The sequence below is a fragment of the Nerophis ophidion genome, linkage group LG20 (genome assembly GCF_033978795.1).
Source record: "Nerophis ophidion isolate RoL-2023_Sa linkage group LG20, RoL_Noph_v1.0, whole genome shotgun sequence".
NCBI classification, from domain to species: Eukaryota; Metazoa; Chordata; class Actinopteri; order Syngnathiformes; family Syngnathidae; genus Nerophis; species Nerophis ophidion.
The window spans coordinates 6,112,588-6,133,694 of NC_084630.1; the positions used below are offsets into that span (position 1 = coordinate 6,112,588).

The 21,107-nt window shown below is 36.6% G+C and overlaps 1 protein-coding gene across 1 annotated transcript; it reads right to left on the reverse strand.

Annotated features, from left to right (window-relative positions):
• Positions 1-1,186: 1,186 nt before the first annotated feature.
• LOC133538682 (probable pancreatic secretory proteinase inhibitor) lies at positions 1,187-16,691 on the reverse strand. Its single transcript, XM_061880382.1, has 4 exons — positions 16,573-16,691; positions 16,434-16,462; positions 8,085-8,197; positions 1,187-1,379 (listed from the first exon to the last, which is right to left on the reverse strand). Exons 1-4 carry the CDS (start codon positions 16,622-16,624, stop codon positions 1,334-1,336), a joined length of 240 nt encoding a protein of 79 aa, XP_061736366.1. The 5' UTR covers positions 16,625-16,691; the 3' UTR covers positions 1,187-1,333.
• Positions 16,692-21,107: the final 4,416 nt, after the last annotated feature.

The following is a 21,107-nucleotide window of genomic DNA, read 5'->3' on the forward strand; positions in this document are numbered from 1 at the left end:
ATATATCAATGATGAAATATTAACATTGCAACACATGCCAATACGGCCGCTTTAGTTTACTAAATTACAATTTTTAATTTCCTGCGGAGTTTCTTGTTGAAAACGTCGCGGAATGATGACGCGTGTTTGTGACGTCTCGGGTTGGAGGGGACATATTAGCCCAGCACCACACACGGCTAAAAGCCGTCTCTTTTCATCGCATAATTACACAGTAATTTGGACATCTGTGTTGCTGAATCTTTTGCAATTTGTTCAATTAATAATGGAGACGTCAAAGAAGAATGCTGTTTGTGGAAAGCGGTGGTATGCGGCTGCTTTTAGCACCGAAACACAGCCTGTGTTTCTTTGTTTGTTGTGAAGCTTTAACACAGAGCGGTCGAGCGAACATGTTTCTCTATGTCAACATTGTGATATTGAGAATTGAGTGGATTATGCGACCTCCTCCTGTACCTGTCAAAAATGCAGCTGTGATCTTGGCTCCTCCATTGGCTTCTCACAGAGACACTGGCGTTCACCACAGCCCTCCGACTTTCAGGTATGACTTTATAATCTCACTAAACGACTATTAACACAATAAGCAGATAAGGGATTTTCCAGACTACTCCAAGTAAATGTGTCTAATAACATCTGAATCGCTCACACTGCCTTCGTCTTTTTTTTTTTGTGCCTCACTCTAACTTTCCTCATCCACAAATCTTTCATCCTCGCTCAAATTAATGGGGAAATTGTCGCTTTCTCAGTCCAAATTGCACTTGCTGCTGCTGGCTATGATTATAAACAATAGGAAAAGCCCTACAACCCGTGACGTCACGCGCACATCGTCTGCTACTTCTGGTACAGGTAAGGCTTTTTTATTAGCAACCAAAAGTTGCTTTATCGTCGATGTTCTCTACTAAATCCTTTCATCAAAAATATGGCAATATCACGAAATGATCAAGTATGACACATAGAATGGACCTGCTATCCCAGTTTAAATAAGAAAATCTCATTTCAGTAGGCCTTTAAATACATAATTCATATTGTAAGGAAAGAACACTAAACAGTACCATCTGCAGGCCAACAGAGGTATTTAAGTAAGAGGTTACGTAGTCATCTTGTAATGTATAAGCTTCTCCTTCTTTGTGTATTTCTTCAATATTTCTTTGAACAAAGTTATTTCATAGCATCAAAAAACAAAGGACAGGAATGTGATTGTTTACCTTCTTTATTTTGTACTCATCAGCAGCACAAAGGGTCATTAACCTATGATGGTTTTCAAGGGCATATTTGTTGATTAGGATTATTTTAAAATATTTCCAATGTTGATATCCATCTTGTCTGGCAACTGGAAAGTTCAGCAGCTTTCTTCCTTGGCAACCAAAATGTCCATCTTTGTAGTGCTATGCACAGAAAAAAAACATATATACGTAAATATGACTTTCAAAACAAACAATACAAATTAGCCGTTAAAATTTTAAATTTGATGAGAAATAGACTGTTAACGCGATAATAACGTGTTAACTATGAGTTCCTTTAATAGAGCTTTTTTTTTTTACTTGCAACTAACGCGCATGAGGCCTGACTTCTTTTTTTATTACCTTTGATCCGTTCCGTAGCTTGGGAATTTCTTTGATTGGGATTGATTGATTGATTGAGACTTTTATTACTAGATTACACATTACAGTACATATTCCGGACCACTAAATGGTAACACCCGAATAAAATTTTCAACTTGTTTAAGTCGGGCTCCACGTTAATCAATTAAGGGGAAATGGGAAAATATAATGGCGTTCAGTTAGTGTCGAGCCACAAAGAAAGGAGACTGTCACAGTTTTTTGGTGACGAACCCCAAGATGCAGAGATGGAGGCAGGCATGGAATGTGAAAACATGATTTAATTAAATACTTAGACAAAAAAAAACCCGAAAGGGTACGAACACAAAGCGCGCACGAGGCGGATAATCAAACAAAAGGAGCTAGCCTGGGAGCTAGAAAATAACGAACAGGAGCTTAGCGTGGAAGCTAGCGGGTAGCGAACAGGCAAACAGAAGTCGTACTTGTATAATGAAAAATAAAACGGAAGCAGGGAACAAAGAAACAGTAAGCTACAAACATCAACTGAATATAGCTTACCGCTCCGCTGCAAAGACAAGGTACGACACGACAGGAGCGATAACACATCACAAGAGCGACTAGACGTGACATCGACAAGACAACACAATGATCCAGCAACTGACACAAGACAAAGGAGGTACAAATAGGAGCCGGCTGATTGGCAACAGGTGTGGCCCGATGCCAATCAGCTGCAGCTGAAGGGGAACACAGCACTCAGGGAACAAGACAGGAAGCTGACAAATTAAGAGCACTTGACAGGAGCTAAAAGACAGGAAATACTAAACACAGGAAACCGACAAATGCAGAGGAAAAAACTAAAACATAGACAAACTGTCAGGGGCAAGCCTGACAGAGACATTATGGAAATCCTACATTTAAAGCAGGGGTGCCCATTACGTCGATCGCGAGCTACCAGTCGACCGCGGGGGGTGTGTCAGTCGATCTCCAGCCAGGCTTTTAAAAAAAATAGACCTAAAAATTAGTGATCATCAATCTTCACCAAGACGTCACTTAAATGACATTCACGGTACCGGAGGGTCTTGTGAGATGACGCTGGCTGCTGCAAGATCATTATTATGAAAATATGACCGAGAGGAAGGCGAGAAACACTTTTTATTTCAACAGACTTCCGTCAAAACTCTAAAGGCCGACTGCACATTTCCTATCTTCACAATAAAAGCCCTGCTTCATGCTGCCTGTGCTAACTAAATACAGAGTCTCGGAAAGCGTGCGTGCACAAGCGATCCCTCAGAAAGCTGGCGTGCACATCACTTGTGCACGCCAGCTTTCCGAGACTCTTATTTTGTTAGCGCAGGCAGCATGAAGCAGGGCTTTTATTGTGAAGATAGGAAATGTGCAGTCGGCCTTTAGAGTTTTGACGGAAGGGACGGCGCGAAAGTCTGTTGAAATAAAAAGTGTTTCTCGCCTTCATCTCTGTCATTTTTTCATAATAATGAACTGGCAGCAGCCAGCGTCATCTCACAAGACCCTCGGGTGCCGTGAATGTCAATCAAGCAAGCTACGGAATTTGCCGCCAATGTTTTTCTTGTAAAGTGTATGGAAGCTGGATGAATTAGATGCCAAAAACCAACCACTTTCACGTGGTATTGTACAGAAAGGACAACTTTTTTTCTCCTCCATTTGAAAATGTGGGCGTTATCATCATTACTGTCTGATTCCAATCAATGCAAGTCATCAGAATCAGGTAATACACCAACTTATATTCTTGTCTTCGTGAAAGAAAGACATCTATATGTGTTACACATGCTTGTATTATCATTAAACACATTTAACTTGTTTACAAAAATGTCTCTTTCATAAATAAATAAATATAAATGATATATATAAATGAGGTAGATCCCCTCGAGTTGGTCAATTGAAAAGTAGCTCGCCTGCAGAAAAAGTGTGGGCACCCCTGATTTAAAGCCATCAAAAGCCGTTCTCTCGACAAGACAATTTTAATCTCCAATCGCCGTGAGACGACATCATTGAAGTGAACGCGTGATGGTGAACATTGCCGCTTGCAAAAATGGTGAACCTTTACTGCCGTGCTTGGATTACACATGTGCTCGACCCCTCAATCATCGGTATGTTTTCATCTACAAAACCATTCTTTGTATCACTCCATCTTATCTATCTTGTCTTTTAACAAAAAAACAAGGAAGTCACAATCCGCATTCAATGAATGTTCTTCAATTTGTCATCCCCAAAGTAAGAACTGAACTGGGCAAGAAAGAATTTAGGTTTTCAGCACCGAAGGCTTGGAATAACCTAGGATCGAATATTCAACTTCAAGCCCTTGTTACTTTGAATGAGTTAAAATATTCTGTGAAAGGATTGCAGTCTATCTTGTCTGTATGCACATGTGTGATGTGAGCAAGTTTAATGTTGTAAATGGGATGTTTTATGTGTTTTTTACAGTTTTTATTGTAACCTTCGCTGCTGCCCTCTTGGCCAGGTCTCCCTTGGAAAAAGAGCTCTTTGATCTCAATGGGATTTTACCTGGTTAAATAAAGGCTAAATAAAATAAATAAAAAAATACAGTTGAGTGCATTGATATCAAACACTAACTGCTTTAGTAAAATGGAATAAAAGCTGAGCAGAAAAGAAAGACGGTTATATGTCTTGAGTACATTTTTATCCAAGACGTTAACGTCGTCAAAACCTGCTAATTCAACCCTTCTCATACCAAATCCCATAATTCTAACTACCATACAAAAAAATGGTCTTACATTACGATTGTGCTTTGTCAAACATGTTTTTGTAATGTAATCTGTGATATTTTTACCCCCCAAAAATGTATTCTGGTAGACTGAAATAAAGTGTATATTCTATTATAACCTATTCTGACGGATAGTCCGCAATTACAGAATGTTTAGCAGGCTTAATATTTTCATTTTATTAATAGCGTTATCAGTAGCCAGAGGAGCCTGTTCAGTGCTAGACTGCTTCATCCCAAGTGCAGGACTAATAGACTCAAAAACTCCTTTGTCCCACACGCCATTAGACTGTACAACTCCTCTCTGGGACAGGGGGCAGGGGGTACTAGGATGACAGGGGATGCAAAACAATAACAGTGCAATACGTTTTCATAACATGGTCACTACTGCCTACTTTGTCTTGTTATATTCTTATTTTACTGTTATATTGTTATTCCCATTGTTTTTATTCTTTTTGTAATATTTCTCTATTTTGTTTCCTTTTAAACCCCCATTATTTACTTTTTACTTTTATTTAAATTGATCTCAACTCTGTACACTGCTGCTAGAATTTTAATTTTCCTAAAGGAACTCTCCTGAAGGAATCAATAAAGTACCATCTATCTATCTATAGATAGAGAAAGGTAAAACATCGTCACGAAGAGATATGAATACCATTAGCTTGTACAACATGCGATGTACAGAACATCGGAAGCATTTATTCAAGTCGAAACATCGCAGATTACGTCTGGTAAAATTGGTATCTAAATATGGTGTAGCTCCTCTCCTCTGAATGCAAGTGCTCCTACAGCAGGAATAAAATACAAAATCTGGCCGGACACCAATCCACTGCCGGTAATTTTTTTGTATTCTCATTAAAAGCCTGTTTATGCCCTTTTTGTGTTGAGCTGTTGAAAAAAGCATAATGTTAAAAAAAACAACATTTAATTAAAGCAAAACTAACTGTTGTAATATGGTAATAAAAACTTGAAAATTATCTGTCGCGCAAACACTAATTATTGACGAAAAGTTTATTTTTTCTGCGATTTCCCTCTTTCCCTGTGGGGTTTTTTGCCTTTTGGTTCGGGACCCTTTGGGACTGTGTGACAAGGGATAGCACTTTAGTGACTTCTGCTGTGCTTTTTTGTGAACTTCTGGATCTGCCACACTAGAGTCCGTTTGGCCATGGAGACCAGCTGCTGGGTGTCTGCCACACAAGAGTCCGTTTGAAGAGCCCGGAGGAGATGCGGATTAAGAGACAAGGCTGCGGAGCTGGCGCTGAGCGCCGGGACGGACAAGCTTCACAGTGTCTTGGCTGAATGAGCAGGTTTTTGAAACCTCGGTCTCCTTGGACGCATCCTCGCTCATCCTTGCGTACTGGACACTGGCCGAGTGCTAGTGGGCGGCCGATGGTATAGTTGGCTTTCTTGGTTGCTTTGTTGGGTCTGCTCCTCTCTCTGGCCATGCTCAATCCTCCCCAGCTGACGATGGCGTGGAACAACGCAGAGGCCACCAATGTGTATATGCTTTTTTTTGTGTTTTTGTGTTTTAATTTTGTGGCTGTGCGGAGAAGTGGTTGGTTGCATCAGCTCTGCTCTTTTAATGTTGTTTATGTCCTTTGTGTTCTACGATGTTTCGCTCTTATTATGTGTCACGGCCCAGGCACATTCCAATGCGCATTCATCTGTGCCCTGCACTGAGCGCACCCCCAAGCCTGCACTTGGGCACGCCTCAGGCGGCTGCAATCAATCTGGAATCTGCACACCTGAAGCTAATGAGACGCAGTGCTTCTTAAACCAGTGCAAACCTGCGTTCCGGGCCAGAACGTAGCTACCTGTAGTGTACACTAAGCCCACACGTCTTTAGCCCTCTATCCATGTGCGTTCTCGCTCTCTGTGTCCCCCCCACCTCTGTGCTCATTCTGCGTTGTCCCGTGTCAAGTCCCTGCATTCCCTCTTCGCTCCCCGGATTCCAGTTGTGTGTCTCGTCTCCCCGTATTCCCTCTGGTTCCTTGGCTGCCTCTTTGGATCCCGACCTCCCGCCTGGACACAGACTTTGACGCCTCGCTCCTGCCGTTGACCTCACGCTTGCCCACGAACCTCCGAGCTCTCGCCTTGCCCTTCCTGGACTTCCGCCTCTCACTCAACATGCACCTTCGACAACTCTCGATAATACTCAGATGCAACACATACTCACGCCATACTTCTTTGGTTTAGTTACACTCCTCGGTTCATATGATATATGTTAATAAATCGAGCTAAACAACGTCCTACATCTGTGTGGTATTCTTCCCCCGCTGTACTGTAACATTATGTGTGCTATGGCTATGAGTTTTTTTCCCCCCTTGGCCTCAGTCTGGACCCTCTCTCCAGGGGCCCAGGCTTAGACTGAATTGTTTTTTTCTCATCACCCCCAAGCGTTTACCTGTTTCTCAATCTTTCACTGCTGGACTCAAGAAAGAGGTTCCGCAGCCTCCGAAGCAGAACCTCCAGGTTCTGTAACAGCTTCTTCCCTCAGGCCGTAAGACTCTTGAACGCATCATAATTAAATTATCCCCTCAACTTCCCGAAAAATGGATTAACTCGCTGGAATAAATAAGACAATATAAAATACATCCATAAACGTGGACGCATGTGAAAAAGTGCAATATATTTATTTGTACAGTAATCTATTTATTTATATATATTTATCTATTTTATATATATATTTATACATTATTTATATATATTTATTTAATTATATATGCACCTTATTGCTTTTTTTTTTGTTTTTAATCCTGCACTACTATGAATTTATGTAACAAAATTTCGTTCTTATCCGTGCTGTAAAGTTCAAATTTGAATGACAATAAAAAGGAAGTTTTTTTCGACCAGTTGATCTGCCGTTTCTTTTCTTTTTCTCCTATGTCCCACTCTCCCTTGTGGAGGGGGTGCGGTCCGATCCGGTGGCCATGTACTGCTCGCCTGTGTATCGGCTGGGGACATCTCTGCGCTGCTGATCCGCCTCCGCTTGGGATGGTTTCCTGCTGGCTCCGCTGTGAACGGGACTCTCGCTGCTGTGTCGGATCCGCTTTGGACTGGACTCTCGCGACTGTGTTGGATCCATTATGGATTGAACTTTCACAGTATCATGTTAGACCCGCTCGACATCCATTGCTCTCCTCCTCTCCAAGGTTCTCATAGTCATCATTGTCACCGACGTCCCACTGGGTGTGAGTTTTCCTTGCCCTTATGTGGGCCTACCGAGGATGTCTTAGTGGTTTGTGCAGCCCTTTGAGACACTAGTGATTTAGGGCTATATAAGTAAACATTGATTGATTGATTGAAGTCTAAGTCTTTTTTGTAAGGGGCGCCGGAAGTTGGCAGACCCGTCTCCCTGTAATGTTTGTCTGCTCTTGAATGGGATTGTGCGGAAAATCTGAAGGATTATTACAGTATTTCTAAATTTAAAATCTGATTCTGATTAATTTTGAGTTAACTATGAATCAACTGCAATTAAGCGCAAATAAATGTTATAATGGTTTGACAGCCCTAATTAGAACTATATTTTTTTCTATTGACTGGAAGCTTGATGCCTAAGTAAATTTACACAATCCTGTGTCATCACGGGTCAACTTTTGTGGGAGATTGCTTTGAGCCAATCGGAACTCAGAATAGAAACAGCTGATTTGCTCTGTTTAACACCAGATATGAACTTTGAACACTTATTCCTAGTAAAAGACTGGTGGAAGTGAGTGACTGTGCAATGTTTGTGTGTATATATATATGTAGGTGAAGGAGCTGTGTGTACTCACAGTCTTTGGACACAAAGGGTACACTCGTTGGCGTATGTGTTTCCATCACTGCCACACACAGGGGCGAGGTTCATGGGACATGCCAAATGGGGACCTGTGTTAGGACACGATGGCTTCCAAGAAGACAAGAAAAACAACATATTTTGCTTCGGTTATCAACGATACAATGATTGACACACTCCTTACTCCCCACTACCGGTACGGTCTCTCAAATTGTGGTATGGAAATGTGTGGAATTAGGATAGGAGCTTACCAAACATAGTCCTCTCTAGAGCAGGGGTGCCCACACTTTTTCTGCAGGCGAGCTACTTTTCAATTGACCAACTTGAGGGATCTAACTCATTTATATATATCATTTATATTTATTTATTTATGAAAGAGACATTTTTGTAAACAAGTTAAATGTGTTTAATGATAATACAAGCATGTGTAACACATATAGATGTCTTTCTTTCACAAAGACAAGAATATAAGTTGGTGTATTACCTGATTCTGATGACTTGCATTGATTGGAATCAGACAGTAATGATGATAATGCCCACATTTTCAAATGGAGGACAAAAAAAGTTGTCCTTTCTGTACAATACCACATGAAAGTGGTTGGTTTTTGGCATCTAATTCATCCAGCTTCCATACACTTTACAAGAAAAACATTGGCGGCAAATTCCGTAGCTTGCTTGATTGACATTCACGGCACCCGAGGGTCTTGTGAGATGACGCTGGCTGCTGCCAGTTCATTATTATGAAAAAATGACCGAGAGGAAGGCGAGAAACACTTTTTATTTCAACAGACTCTCGCGCCGTCCCTTCCGTCAAAACTCTAAAGGCCGACTGTACATTTCATATCTTCACAATAAAAGCCCTGCTTCATGCTGCCTGCGCTAACAAAATAAAAGTCTCGGAAAGCTGGCGTGCACAGCACTTGTGCACGCCAGCTTTCTGAGGGATCGCTTGTGCACGCCAGTTTTCCGAGACTCTGTATTTAGTTAGCGCAGGCAGCATGAAGCAGGGCTTTTATTGTGAAGATAGGAAATGTGCAGTCGGCCTTTAGAGTTTTGACGGAAGGTACGGCGCGAGAGTCTGTTGAAATAAAAAGTGTTTCTCGCCTTCCTCTCGGTCATATTTTCATAATAATGATCTTGCAGCAGCCAGCGTCATCTCACAAGACCCTCCGGTACCGTGAATGTCATTTAAGTGACGTCTTGGTGAAGCTTGATGATCACTCATTCTTAGGTCTATTTTTTTTAAAAGCCTGGCTGGAGATCGACTGGCACACCCCCCGCGGTCGACTGGTAGCTCGCGATCGACGTAATGGGCACCCCTGCTCTAGAGTAATGTTTTTTATGTCCATTTGTATACATACACTTCCTAAAGGCCTACTGAAACCCACTACCACCCAACACGCAGTCTGAGAGTTTATATATCAATGATGAAATATTAACATTGCAACACATGCCAATACGGACAGTTTAGTTACCTACATTGCAATTTTAAATTTCCCGCGGAGTTTCCTGTTGAAAACGTCGCGGAATGAGGTGCTGGACATTTTAGCAGAGCACCACACACAGCTAAACGTCGTCTCTTTTCATCGCATAATTAAACAGTATTTTGGACATCTGTGTTGCTGAATCTTTTGTAATTTGTTCAATTAATAATGGAGACGTCAAAGTGGAAAGATGGAGGTGGGAAGCTTTTAGCCTTTAGCCACACAAACACACGGTGTTTTCTTGTTTAAAATTTCCGCAGGTAAAGCTTTACTATGGATCAGAGCGGTCAAGCGAACATGGATCCCGACTACATGTCGAACGGCAGTTTTCGGTGAGAAAATTGTGGAAATAAGTCGCCTCTTACCCTGTCGTGCTGCAGCTTCCGCCGTGACTTCCCTCGGAGACTGGCGTCAACACACCCCTCCAAATATTAGGTACTATTTAACTCATTAAAACACTAGCAACACCATACAAAGATAAGGGATTTCCCAGAATTATCCTAGTAAATGTATCTAAAAACATCTGAATCGCTCCCAATGCAATCACCTTTTTTTTTGGTTTTTACTTTTTTGTTTGTTTGTTTTTCCTAATCCGTCACTCTAAATTTCCTCATCCACAAATTTTTCATCCTCGTTCAAATTAATGGGGAAATTGTCGCTTTCTCGGTCCGAATAGCTCTTGCTGCTGGAGGCTATGATTGTAAACAATGTGATGATGTGAGGAGCCCTACAACTCGTGACGTCACGCACACATCGTCTGCTACTTCCGGTAAAGGCAAGGCTTTTTTATTACCGACCAAAAGTTGCGAACTTTATTGTCAATGTTCTCTACTAAATCCTTTCAGCAAAAATATGGCAATATCGCGAAATGATCAAGTATGACACATAGAATGGACCTGCTATCCCCGTTTAAATAAGAAAATCTCATTTCAGTAGGCCTTTAAGTCTTTGTCTTATAGATTTTTACACAATGGCTTCATAAGAAAACAAAAAGTCTAAAATTATAATTTAAAATTGTTAGCTGCTTCAACATTGTATAAAACGTATAAAATACTACACGGTCTAGCAGCATCCTGTCTTGCCGATTGTATTGTACCATATGTGCCGGCGAGAAATCTGCGTTCGAAGAACTCCGGCTTATTAGTGATTCCCAGAGCCCAAAAAAGTCTGCGGGCTATAGAGCGTTTTCTATTCAGGCTCCAGTACTCTGGATAGCCCTCCTGGTAACAGTTAGAGATGCTACCTCAGTAGAAGCATTTAAATCCATCTTAAAACTCATTTGTAGCCTTTAAATAGACCCCTTTTTAGACCAGTTGATCTGCCGTTTCTTTTCTTTTCTACAGTAGAAGCATTTAAGTCTCACCTTAAAACTCATTTGTATACTCTAGCCTTTAAATACACTCCCTTTTTAGACCAGTTGATCTGCCGTTTCTTTTCTTTTTCTTCTATGTCCCACTCTCCCTTGAGGAGGGGGTCCGGTCCGATCCGGTGGCCATGTACTGCTTGCCCGTGTATCGGCTGGGGACATCTCTGCGCTGCTGATCCGCCTCCGCTTGGGATGGTTTCCTGCTGGCTCCGCTGTGAACGGGACTCTCGCTGCTGTGTTGGATCCGCTTTGGACTGGACTCTCGCGACTGTGCTGGATCCATTATGGATTGAACTTTCACAGTATCATGTTAGACCCGCTCGACATCCATTGCTTTCCTCCTCTCCAAGGTTCTCATAGTCATCATTGTCACCGACGTCCCACTGGGTGTGAGTTTTCCTTGCCCTTATGTGGGCCTACCGAGGATGTCGTAGTGGTTTGTGCAGCCCTTTGAGACACTAGTGATTTAGGGCTATATAAGTAAACATTGATTGATTGATTGATTTTTAGACCAGTTGATCTGCCGTTTCTTTTCTTTTCTACTCTGCCCCCCTTTCCCTTGTGGAAGGGGGTCACAGGTCCGGTGGCCATGGATGAAGTGCTGGCTGTCCAGAGTCGGGACCCGGGGGTGGACCGCTTGCATCGGTTGGGGACATCTCTGCGCTGCTGACCCATCTCATCTCAGGATGGTCTCCTGCTGGCCCCACTATGGACTGGACCCCCCACTATTATGTTAGATCTACTATGGACTGGACTTTCACAATATTGTGCTAGACCCACTCGACGTCCATTGCATCCGGTCTCCCATATGGGAGTTTTTTTCCAAGTTTTCTCATAGTCATTCACATTGACATCCCACCGGGTTGTGAGTTTTTCCTTGCCCTTATGTGGGATCTGAACTGAGGATGTTGTTATGGCCTGTGCAGCCCTTTGAGACACTTGTGATTTAGGGCTATATAAATAAACATTTATTGATTGTTGTTAGCCTCAATGCTTGCAAAAAATCCAGCTGTTTGTTACATACACTCCTTTTAAAAAGATTCAGTATGTTGGCCTAAATATATGTTTCCTAATCATGTTTCTTGCTCATTTTCTGCTTAAAAGATGATTAACAATTGAAAATTGTTAATTGAACAAATCCCATGCTCACTTGCTCTCTGACACTCGTAACTAAGCGGCATTATCTTTTTCAAAGAAGATCTTGTATCGGATCACATATTATTTATTTGTACTTATATCATGCAATCAAACTTTATTCGTACACCACTATTTATACGTTGGCAAGTTGCAACACAAAGTGCGGAGGATAGAGGGAAAAAATGATATAGATTATAATCTAAAATATACCGTATTTTTCTGACTATAAGCCTTATCGGTATATAAGTCACACCCATTACATTTTAGAAGAAAAACATTGTGAAATTAGGTATTTACATGAAAATTTGTAAATGTTTATTTCGATACCTTAATTGTTTCCGAACAGGGCAGTAAAACGGCTGATCAAACAAAACAGAAAAGTCATTGATATGTTTTTTCCATCTTTTATGAGATGAATAAGATTTTCTCCATTTTTCAAAGAAGTTAAATGTGTTTTTCAGGATTGTTCTTCCTTGGACTTTGTAAACACTTCGAGTTTGAGTTACTTAGAGTGGATCATTTTAATACATTTTTTGATTTTTTTTTTTGCACAATCCATTCCATAATTTATTAGACGTTAGCAAATAAAAATCCATAGACTTGCTGCACCTTTGTTTAAGCCGCGGGGTTCAAAGCTATGGGAAAAAAACAGCAATTTATAGTTCGGAAAATACGGTATGTAAAAATAAAATATAAATGATAAAACAATAAATAAAAACAGAAAATTGCGAGAATTATAATGGAAAAACAAGAAAAAAACAGAATAAAAAAAAAAGTTTAAAAAAGTTGGAAATGACTAGTAAAATGCCTGTTTAAAAAGGTGTGACTTAAGCATTTTATTATATTTTTTTAAATGATAAAAAAAAATAAAAAATTGTGAGAATTATAATGGAATGAAAAGAAAATAACAGAATAAAAAAACTAAGAACTTTACAAAAGTTTGATATGATTAGTAAAATACCTGTTTAAAAACGTGTAACTTAAATATTTCATTATATTTTCTTAAATGATACAAAAATAAATAAAAACAGAAATTGTGAGAATTAGAATGGAATAAAAAGAAAATAACGGAATAAAAAAAATTAAGAACTTAAGAAAAGTTTTAAATGATTAGTAAAATGCCTGTTTAAAAATGTATGACTTAAACATTTTATTATATTTTTTTAAATGATACAAAAAAATAAATAAAAACAGAAAATTGCGAGAATTATAATGAAATAAAAATAAAATAACGGGATATAAAAAAATAACAACTTAAGAAAAGTTTGATATGATTAGTAAAATGCCTGTTTAAAAAGGTGTGACCTAAACATTTTTTTGTATTTTTTAAATGATACAAAAATAAATAAAAACAGAAAATTGTGAGAATTATAATGGAATAAAAAGAAAATAACGGAATAAAAAAAATTAAGAACTTAAGAAAAGTTTTAAATGATTACTAAAATGCCTGTTTAAAAATGTATGACTTAAACATTTTATTATATTTTTTTAAATGATACAAAAAATAAATAAAAACAGAAAATTGCGAGAATTATAATGAAATAGAAATAAAATAAAATAATTTAAAAAAATAACAACTTAAGAAGAGTTTGAAATGATTAGTAAAATGCCTGTTTAAAAAGGTGCGACTTAAACATTTTTTTTGTATTTTTTAAATGATACAAAAATAAATAAAAACAGAAAATTGGGAGAATTATAATGGAATAAAAAGAAAATAACAGAATAAAAAAATTAAGAACTTAAGAAAAGTTTGAAATGATTAGTAAAATGCCTGTTTAAAAATGTGTGACTTAGACATTTTATCATATATTTTTAAATGATTAAAAATAAAAAATAAACTGAAAATTGTTATTATAATGGAATAAAAAGAAAATAACAAAATTTAAAAAATAAGAACTTAAGAAAAGTTTGAAATGATGAGTAAAATGCCTGTTTAAAAAGGTGTGACTTAAACATTTTTTTGTATTTTTTAAATGATACAAAAATAAATAAAACAGAAAATTGTGAGAATTATAGAGGATTAAAAAGAAAATAAAAAAAAAATAGAAAAATTCAGAACTTGAGAAAAGTTTGTAATGAAATAAAAAATAAATTAAATAAAAAGGTGTGACTTAAACATTTTATTATATTTTTTAAAATGATACAAAAATAAATAAAAACAGAAAATTGCGAGAATTATAATGAAATAAAAAGAAAAGAAAATAATAATTAAAAAGAGAACTTAAGAAAAGTTCGAAATGATAAGTAAACTGCCTGTTTAAAAAGCTGTGACTTAAACATTTTATTATATTTTTTAAATGATACAAAAATAAATAAAAACAGAAAATTGTGGGTATTATAATGGAATACAAAGAAAATAACAGAATCTAAAAAAAAAGTACTTAAGAAAAGTTTGAAATGATTAGTAAAATGCCTGTTTAACAAGGTGTGACCTAAAAATTGTATATTTTTTTTAAATAAGAAAATAAATAAAAACTGAAAATTGCGAGAATTATAATGAAATAAAAAGAAAATAACAGAATTAAAAAAAAAGAACTTAAGAAAAGTTTGAAATGATTAGTAAAATGCCTGTTTAAAAAGGTGTGACTTAAACATTTTATTATATTTTTTAAATGATACAAAAATTTATAAAAACAGAAAATTGCGGGTATTATAATGGAATACAAAGAAAATAACAGAATTTAAAAAAAAAAAGAACCTAAGAAAAGTTTGAAATGATTAGTAAAATGCCTGTTTAACAAGGTGTGACTTAAACATGTTATATTTTTTTTAAATGATAAGAAAATAAATAAAAACGGAAAATTGCGAGAATTATAATGAAATAAAAAGAAAATAACAAAATTTAAAAAAAAGTTTTGAAATGATTAGTAAAATGCCTGTTTAAAAAGGTGTGACCTAAACACTTTATTATATATTTTTAAATGATTAAAAATAAAAAATAAAAACAGAAAATTGTGAGTATTATAATGGAATAAAAAGAAAATAACATTTAAAAAATAAGAACTTAAGAAAAGTTTGAAATGATTAGTAAAATGCCTGTTTAAAAGGGTGTGACTTAAACATTTTTTGTATTTTTTAAATGATACAAAAATAAATAAAAACAGAAAATTGTGAGAATTATAGTGAATTAAAAAGAAAATAAAAAAATTGAAAAATTCAGTACTTGAGAAAAGTTTGTAATGAAATAAAAAAGAAATTAAATAAAAAGGTGCGACTTAAACATTTTATCATATTTTTTAAAGTGATACAAAAATAAATAAAAACAGAAAATTGAGAGAATCATAATGAAATAAAAATAAAATAAAATAATAATTAAAAACAGAACTTAAGAAAAGTTTGAAATGATTAGTAATATGCCTGTTTAACAAGGTGTGACCCAAAAAATTTATTATTTTTTTAAATAAGACAATAAATAAAAACTGAAAATTGCGAGAATTATAATGAAATAAAAAGAAAATAATAGAATTAAAAAAAAAAAAGAACTGAAGAAAAGTTTGAAATGATTAGTAAAATGCCTGTTTAACAAGGTGTGACTTAAACATTTTATTATATTTTTTAAAGGATACAAAAATAAATAAAAACAGAAAATTGCGGGTATTATAATGGAATACAAAGAAAATAACAGAATTAAAAAAAAAAAGAACTTAAGAAAAGTTTAAAATGATTAGTAAAATGCCTGTTTAACAAGGTGTGACCCAAAAATTGTATATATTTTTAAATAAGAAAATAAATACAAACTGAAAATTGCGAGAATTATAATGAAATAAAAAGAAAATAACAGAATTTAAAAAAAAAAAGAACTGAAGAAAAGTTTGAAATGATTAGTAAAATGCCTGTTTAAAAAGCTGTGACTTAAACATTTTATTATATTTTTTAAATTATACAAAAATAAATAAAAACAGAAAATTGCGGGTATTATAATGGAATACAAAGAAAATAACATAATTTTTTAAAAAAAGAACTTAAGAAAATTTTGAAATGATTAGTAAAATGCCTGTTTAACAAGGTGTGACTTAAACATGTTATATTTTTTTAAAATAAGAAAATAAATAAAAACGGAAAATTGCGAGAATTATAATGAAATAAAAAGAAAATAAAAACATTAAAACATTTTTTTTTGAAATGATTAATAAAATGCCTGTTTAAAAAGGTGTGACCCAAACATTTTGTTATATATTTTTTTAAATATCAACAATCCCTGCTCTAGCATGCTGTTCCACAGGTGGAGGCAATAGTGGCCATGACTATATATATATATATATATATATATATATATATATGACTATGATTTTATAACTGTATAACATTCTTTAAACGATACTCTCCCACACAAAAACAGATACAACATGACATGAGTCACCTTTCTCAGGAGTCCTGACGTCTTTGTGTCTGTAAAAGCAAAAAAAAAACAACAACAAAAAACCATGAGTACAGCTTCACAGACAATGTGTTTTTCCTACCCCTAAATTCTGTGGAAAAAAATATATATATTTGTTTACCTGCAGCCAGACAGACGATCAGAAGTCCCAACAGAATAACTTTTGCGGTCATGGTAAAAGTTGGCGAATGAGTAACTGGACTCTGACTCTGACGTGCTTATACAGGTAACACACTGGGGCGTGCATGGGAACACAGCAGGTGAATGTAAACACACACGCCGTCATAAACATGCGCATAACGAACATGTTATGCAATCATGTTTACACGTCATATTTTAAGCATATTAATATGTGACTGTTTGATCTGATACAGACTGCTTTTACAATGCCCAAAACCAGTGAAATTGCCACCTTGTATACATGGTGAATAAAAACAGAATACAACAATTTGCAAATCCTTTTCAACCTACCGTATTTCCTTGAATTGCCGCCGGGGCACTAATTAATTTAAAACCTCTTCTCACTCCTGCGCTTACCAGAGGCATGCGGTAAAAGTAAGCATGCGCTAATTATCTTAAAACCTCTACTCACTTCTGCGCTTACCAAAAGCATGCGGTAAAAGTAAGCATGCGCTAATTATTTTAAAACCTCTTCTCACTCCGGCACTTACCAAAGGCATGCAGTAAAAATTTGAGTGTGATGTAAGCTTGGACCTTAAATCCTACTAAATAGCTCTAAATCTTCTTCCCTTTATGCGATTTCAAATTACCGGTATTGAAATCAGCCTCCTTTAGTATGAAAATGACAGGGGAAGTGTCACTTGTGACGTCACGAGTTTGACCAGGCGGTAATACTATGGGGCGGCATAGCTTGGTTGGTAGAGTGGCCGTGCCAGCAACTTGAGGGTTGCAGGTTCGATTCCAGCTTCCGCAGTCTTAGTCATTGCCGTTGTGTCCTTGGGCAAGACACTTTACCCACCTGCTCCCAGTGCCACCCACACTGGTGTAAATGTAACTTAGATATTGGGTTTCACTATGTAAAGCGCTTTGAGTCACTAGAGAAAAACGCTATATAAATATAATTCACTTCACTTCACTACTAAGCGAGTTTGACCCGGCAGTAGTTCAAGGCAGGCGCGTACAATATGCCCTGCAGCAATTCAAGGAAATACAGTATATTCAGTTTTTTAGCAAATATTAGCTCATTTGGCGTTTGATGCCTGCAACATGTTTCAAAAAAGCTGGCACAAGTGGCAAAAAAGACGGAGAAAGTTGAAGAATGTTCATCAAACACTTATTTGGAATATCTCACAGGTAAACAGGTTAATTAGGAACAGGTGGGTTCTATGATTGGGTCTAAAAGCAGCTTATATGAAATGCTCAGTCATTCACAAACAACTAAAGTGAAGTGAAGTGAAGTATATTTATATAGCGCTTTTCTCTACTGACTCAAAGAACTTTACAAATCTAAGTTACATTCAAACCAGTGTGGGTGGCACTGAGAGCAGGTGGGTAAAGTGTCTTGCCCAAGGACACAACGGCAGTGACTAGGATGGCGGAAGCCGGGATCGAACCTGGAACCCTCAGGTTGCTGGCAACCACCAACCGAGCTATACGGCCAAAGTGCGGTCTGGAGGCCATTTATGGCCAACAGCTCGAGTTTTGTTGGCCCACAAAAAGAAAATAGGAAAAACTGTAAAGATGTAACAAAATAAAATGTGATAATACGCTTTGGAACCTACAAAACCAACGGGAGACATTCTTTTGTTTTTAAACCTGCAGGATGTGTTTGCTTGGATGGGGCGAGTGTCACCACTTTGTGAACAAATGCGTGAGCAAATTGTCGAACAGGAATTTAGGGATTTTACAATCTACGGTCTGTAATATCATCAAAAGTTTCAGAGAATCTGGAGAAATCCCTGCACTTAAGAGAATATATTATGAACCTCTGATCCCTGCATCAAGAAGCGACATCTGTGTGTAAATGATATCACCACATGGGCTCAGGAACACTTCAGAAAACCACTGTCAGTAACTACAGTTCGTCGCTACATCTGTAAGTGCAAGTTGAAACTCTACAATGCTAAGCAAAAGCCATTTATCAACAACACCCAGAATTGCTGCCTGCTTCGCTGGGCCTGAGTACATCTAAGATGGACTGATGCAAAGTGGCAAAGTGTTCTGTGGTCTGACGAGTCCACATTTCAAATTGTTTGTGGAAACTTTTGACGTCCTGTGGTCTGGACCAGAGAGGAAAAGAACCATCCCGATTGTTATAGGAGTAATCTCACCTTTTTGAGTAGCCTCTAATTTATTAATGGTTTCTAATGCTGCAAAAATGTGTACAATAAATATACAATTTCAACATTTCTGTCAACAAAGATTTGCTTCAGCCTGCGAAACATAGTCATTTTGATAGTAGGCTATTAAAGCCAATATAGACACTTTCGTTATGTCTTGCCTTCACTATAAGACTTATATACAGCTTTTCTTATTTTTTGCGGCTCCAGACTGATTCGTTTTTTGTATTTTTTATCCAATGTGGCTCTTTCAACGCTTTGGGTGGCCGACCCCAGGTCTACTGTATCAAAAGCAGCATCTATGCAGAACCAACACTGTCAGGTTTTTGTTAACTAAATTCTGTCAGGTACTGCTGGTGTTGAACCTCAAGATGTAGAAATGGCAGGCAGAGCGCAGGTAAACTTGACTTCAATGTCAGAAAGGAAAGAGTGCCACTGGTAAGTGCACGTGCAGGAAACAGAAGTGAAGGGCGAGGCGGGCATAAATAGCAGCCAGCTGATTGACAACAGGTGTGGCCAGGCTGCCAATCAGCGGCAGGTGAAGGGAAATAGTGCTTAGGGAGACAAGCAGGAAAAGGACACAGGAAATAACCACCAAATAAGGAAGCGTAACAAGTGTAAACCAATTGCTCCTGATGTCATCGACAATCTTTAAAAGTGCAGTCTCGGCACTGTGGTTCAGTCGAAAATTCCAAAATATCTTATAAATTTTTACCATGGTATGGTTTGTGTAGTAAATATTGTGCCAATGTGGTTGAAATAAATTGGATGGCGGCCTTTATATATATATATATATATATATATATATATATATATATATATATATATATATATATATATATATATATATATATATATATATATATATATATATATATACGTGTAGTCGAGGTTCCTGTGGTTTATCCGTTATATACTGCTCAATACCGGGGTAGAGCATGGAAACTTGCGAAACAGGCTTGTAGCCTCTATTTTTTCCCGACATACAGTACATACATACATACATACATACATACAAACACACACACACATATATATATATATATACAGTACATACATACATACAAACACACACACACACACACACACATATATATATATATATATATATATATATATCCACACACATTTATATTTATGTACACATATATATATACATATATACAGTATACATACGCACATTGTATATATAAATACATATACATATATGTGTGTGTACATGTGTATATATACATACACATGTACACACACACACACACACACATATATATATACATATATATATATATATATATATATATATATATATATATATACATACTGTATACATATACACACATTATATATATTTACACATATATACATACACATATATACTTTATATACATACATATATATACATATACATATATACACAAATATATATACAGACACATAAATATATGTATATATACTATATATATACACATATATACTTTATATACATACATATATATATATATATATACATATATATATACATATACATATATACACATATACACAAATATATATACAGACACATAAATATATATATATATATATATATATACTATATATATATATATATATATATATATATATCCGTCTTGCCCCACTGTCTTTCTATGTTTTACTAAATATATCCAACCATTAAATAAAGTCAAATACAAAAAAAGTGAACAAGGGAAGTATCTCACATTTCTTTCAAGCCTGTTTCGCAGGTTTCCCTGCTCTTCAGGGGATTTTATCTATTGATTTATTTGATAGATGCTCCTCAGGGGATTTTATCTATCGATTTACATGATAAAATCCCCCGAAAAGCAGGGAAACCTGCGAAACAGGCTTGTAGAGATGAATGATAAATGGTAAATGGGGAATAGTGGTATAGCGCTTTTCTACCTTCAAGGTACTCAAAGCGCCTTGACACTATTTCCACATTCACCCATTCACACACCGATGGCGGGAGCTGCCATGCAAGGCGCTAATTAGCACCCATCAGGAGCAAGGGTGAAGTGTCTTGCTCAAGGACACAGCGGACATGACGATGTTGGTAGAAGGTGGGGATCGAACCAGGAACCCTCAGGTAGCTTGACGGCCACTCTCCCAACTGCGCCTGATATATGGACAGTCGCATTTTCTACCAAAATAAGTCAACAAAGACACGTTATTTTTTTGTTTTAAACATATCAACTTTATTATAATATTTACTTTACATAACAGGTAACAGACTCAAACAGCTGTTTAATACTTGGAAAAAAAACCCAAATGTAAACGGATAATAATATCGAGCACAAGAGAAGGAAATCACATTACCGCTGTCGCTCGTGTCAAATCG

Excerpts from the sequence above, each read along its gene's own strand:
- LOC133538682 (XM_061880382.1), bottom strand. The coding sequence starts at position 16,624 with ATGACCGCAAAAGTTATTCTGTTGGGACTTCTGATCGTCTGTCTGGCT. Across the intron at positions 16,463-16,572 it reads GATCGTCTGTCTGGCTGCAG|ACACAAAGACGTCAGGACTC; the intron begins GTAAACAAATAT and ends TTGCTTTTACAG. Across the intron at positions 1,380-8,084 it reads ACCCTTTGTGTCCAAAGACT|CACTACAAAGATGGACATTT; the intron begins GTGAGTACACAC and ends TTCTGTGCATAG.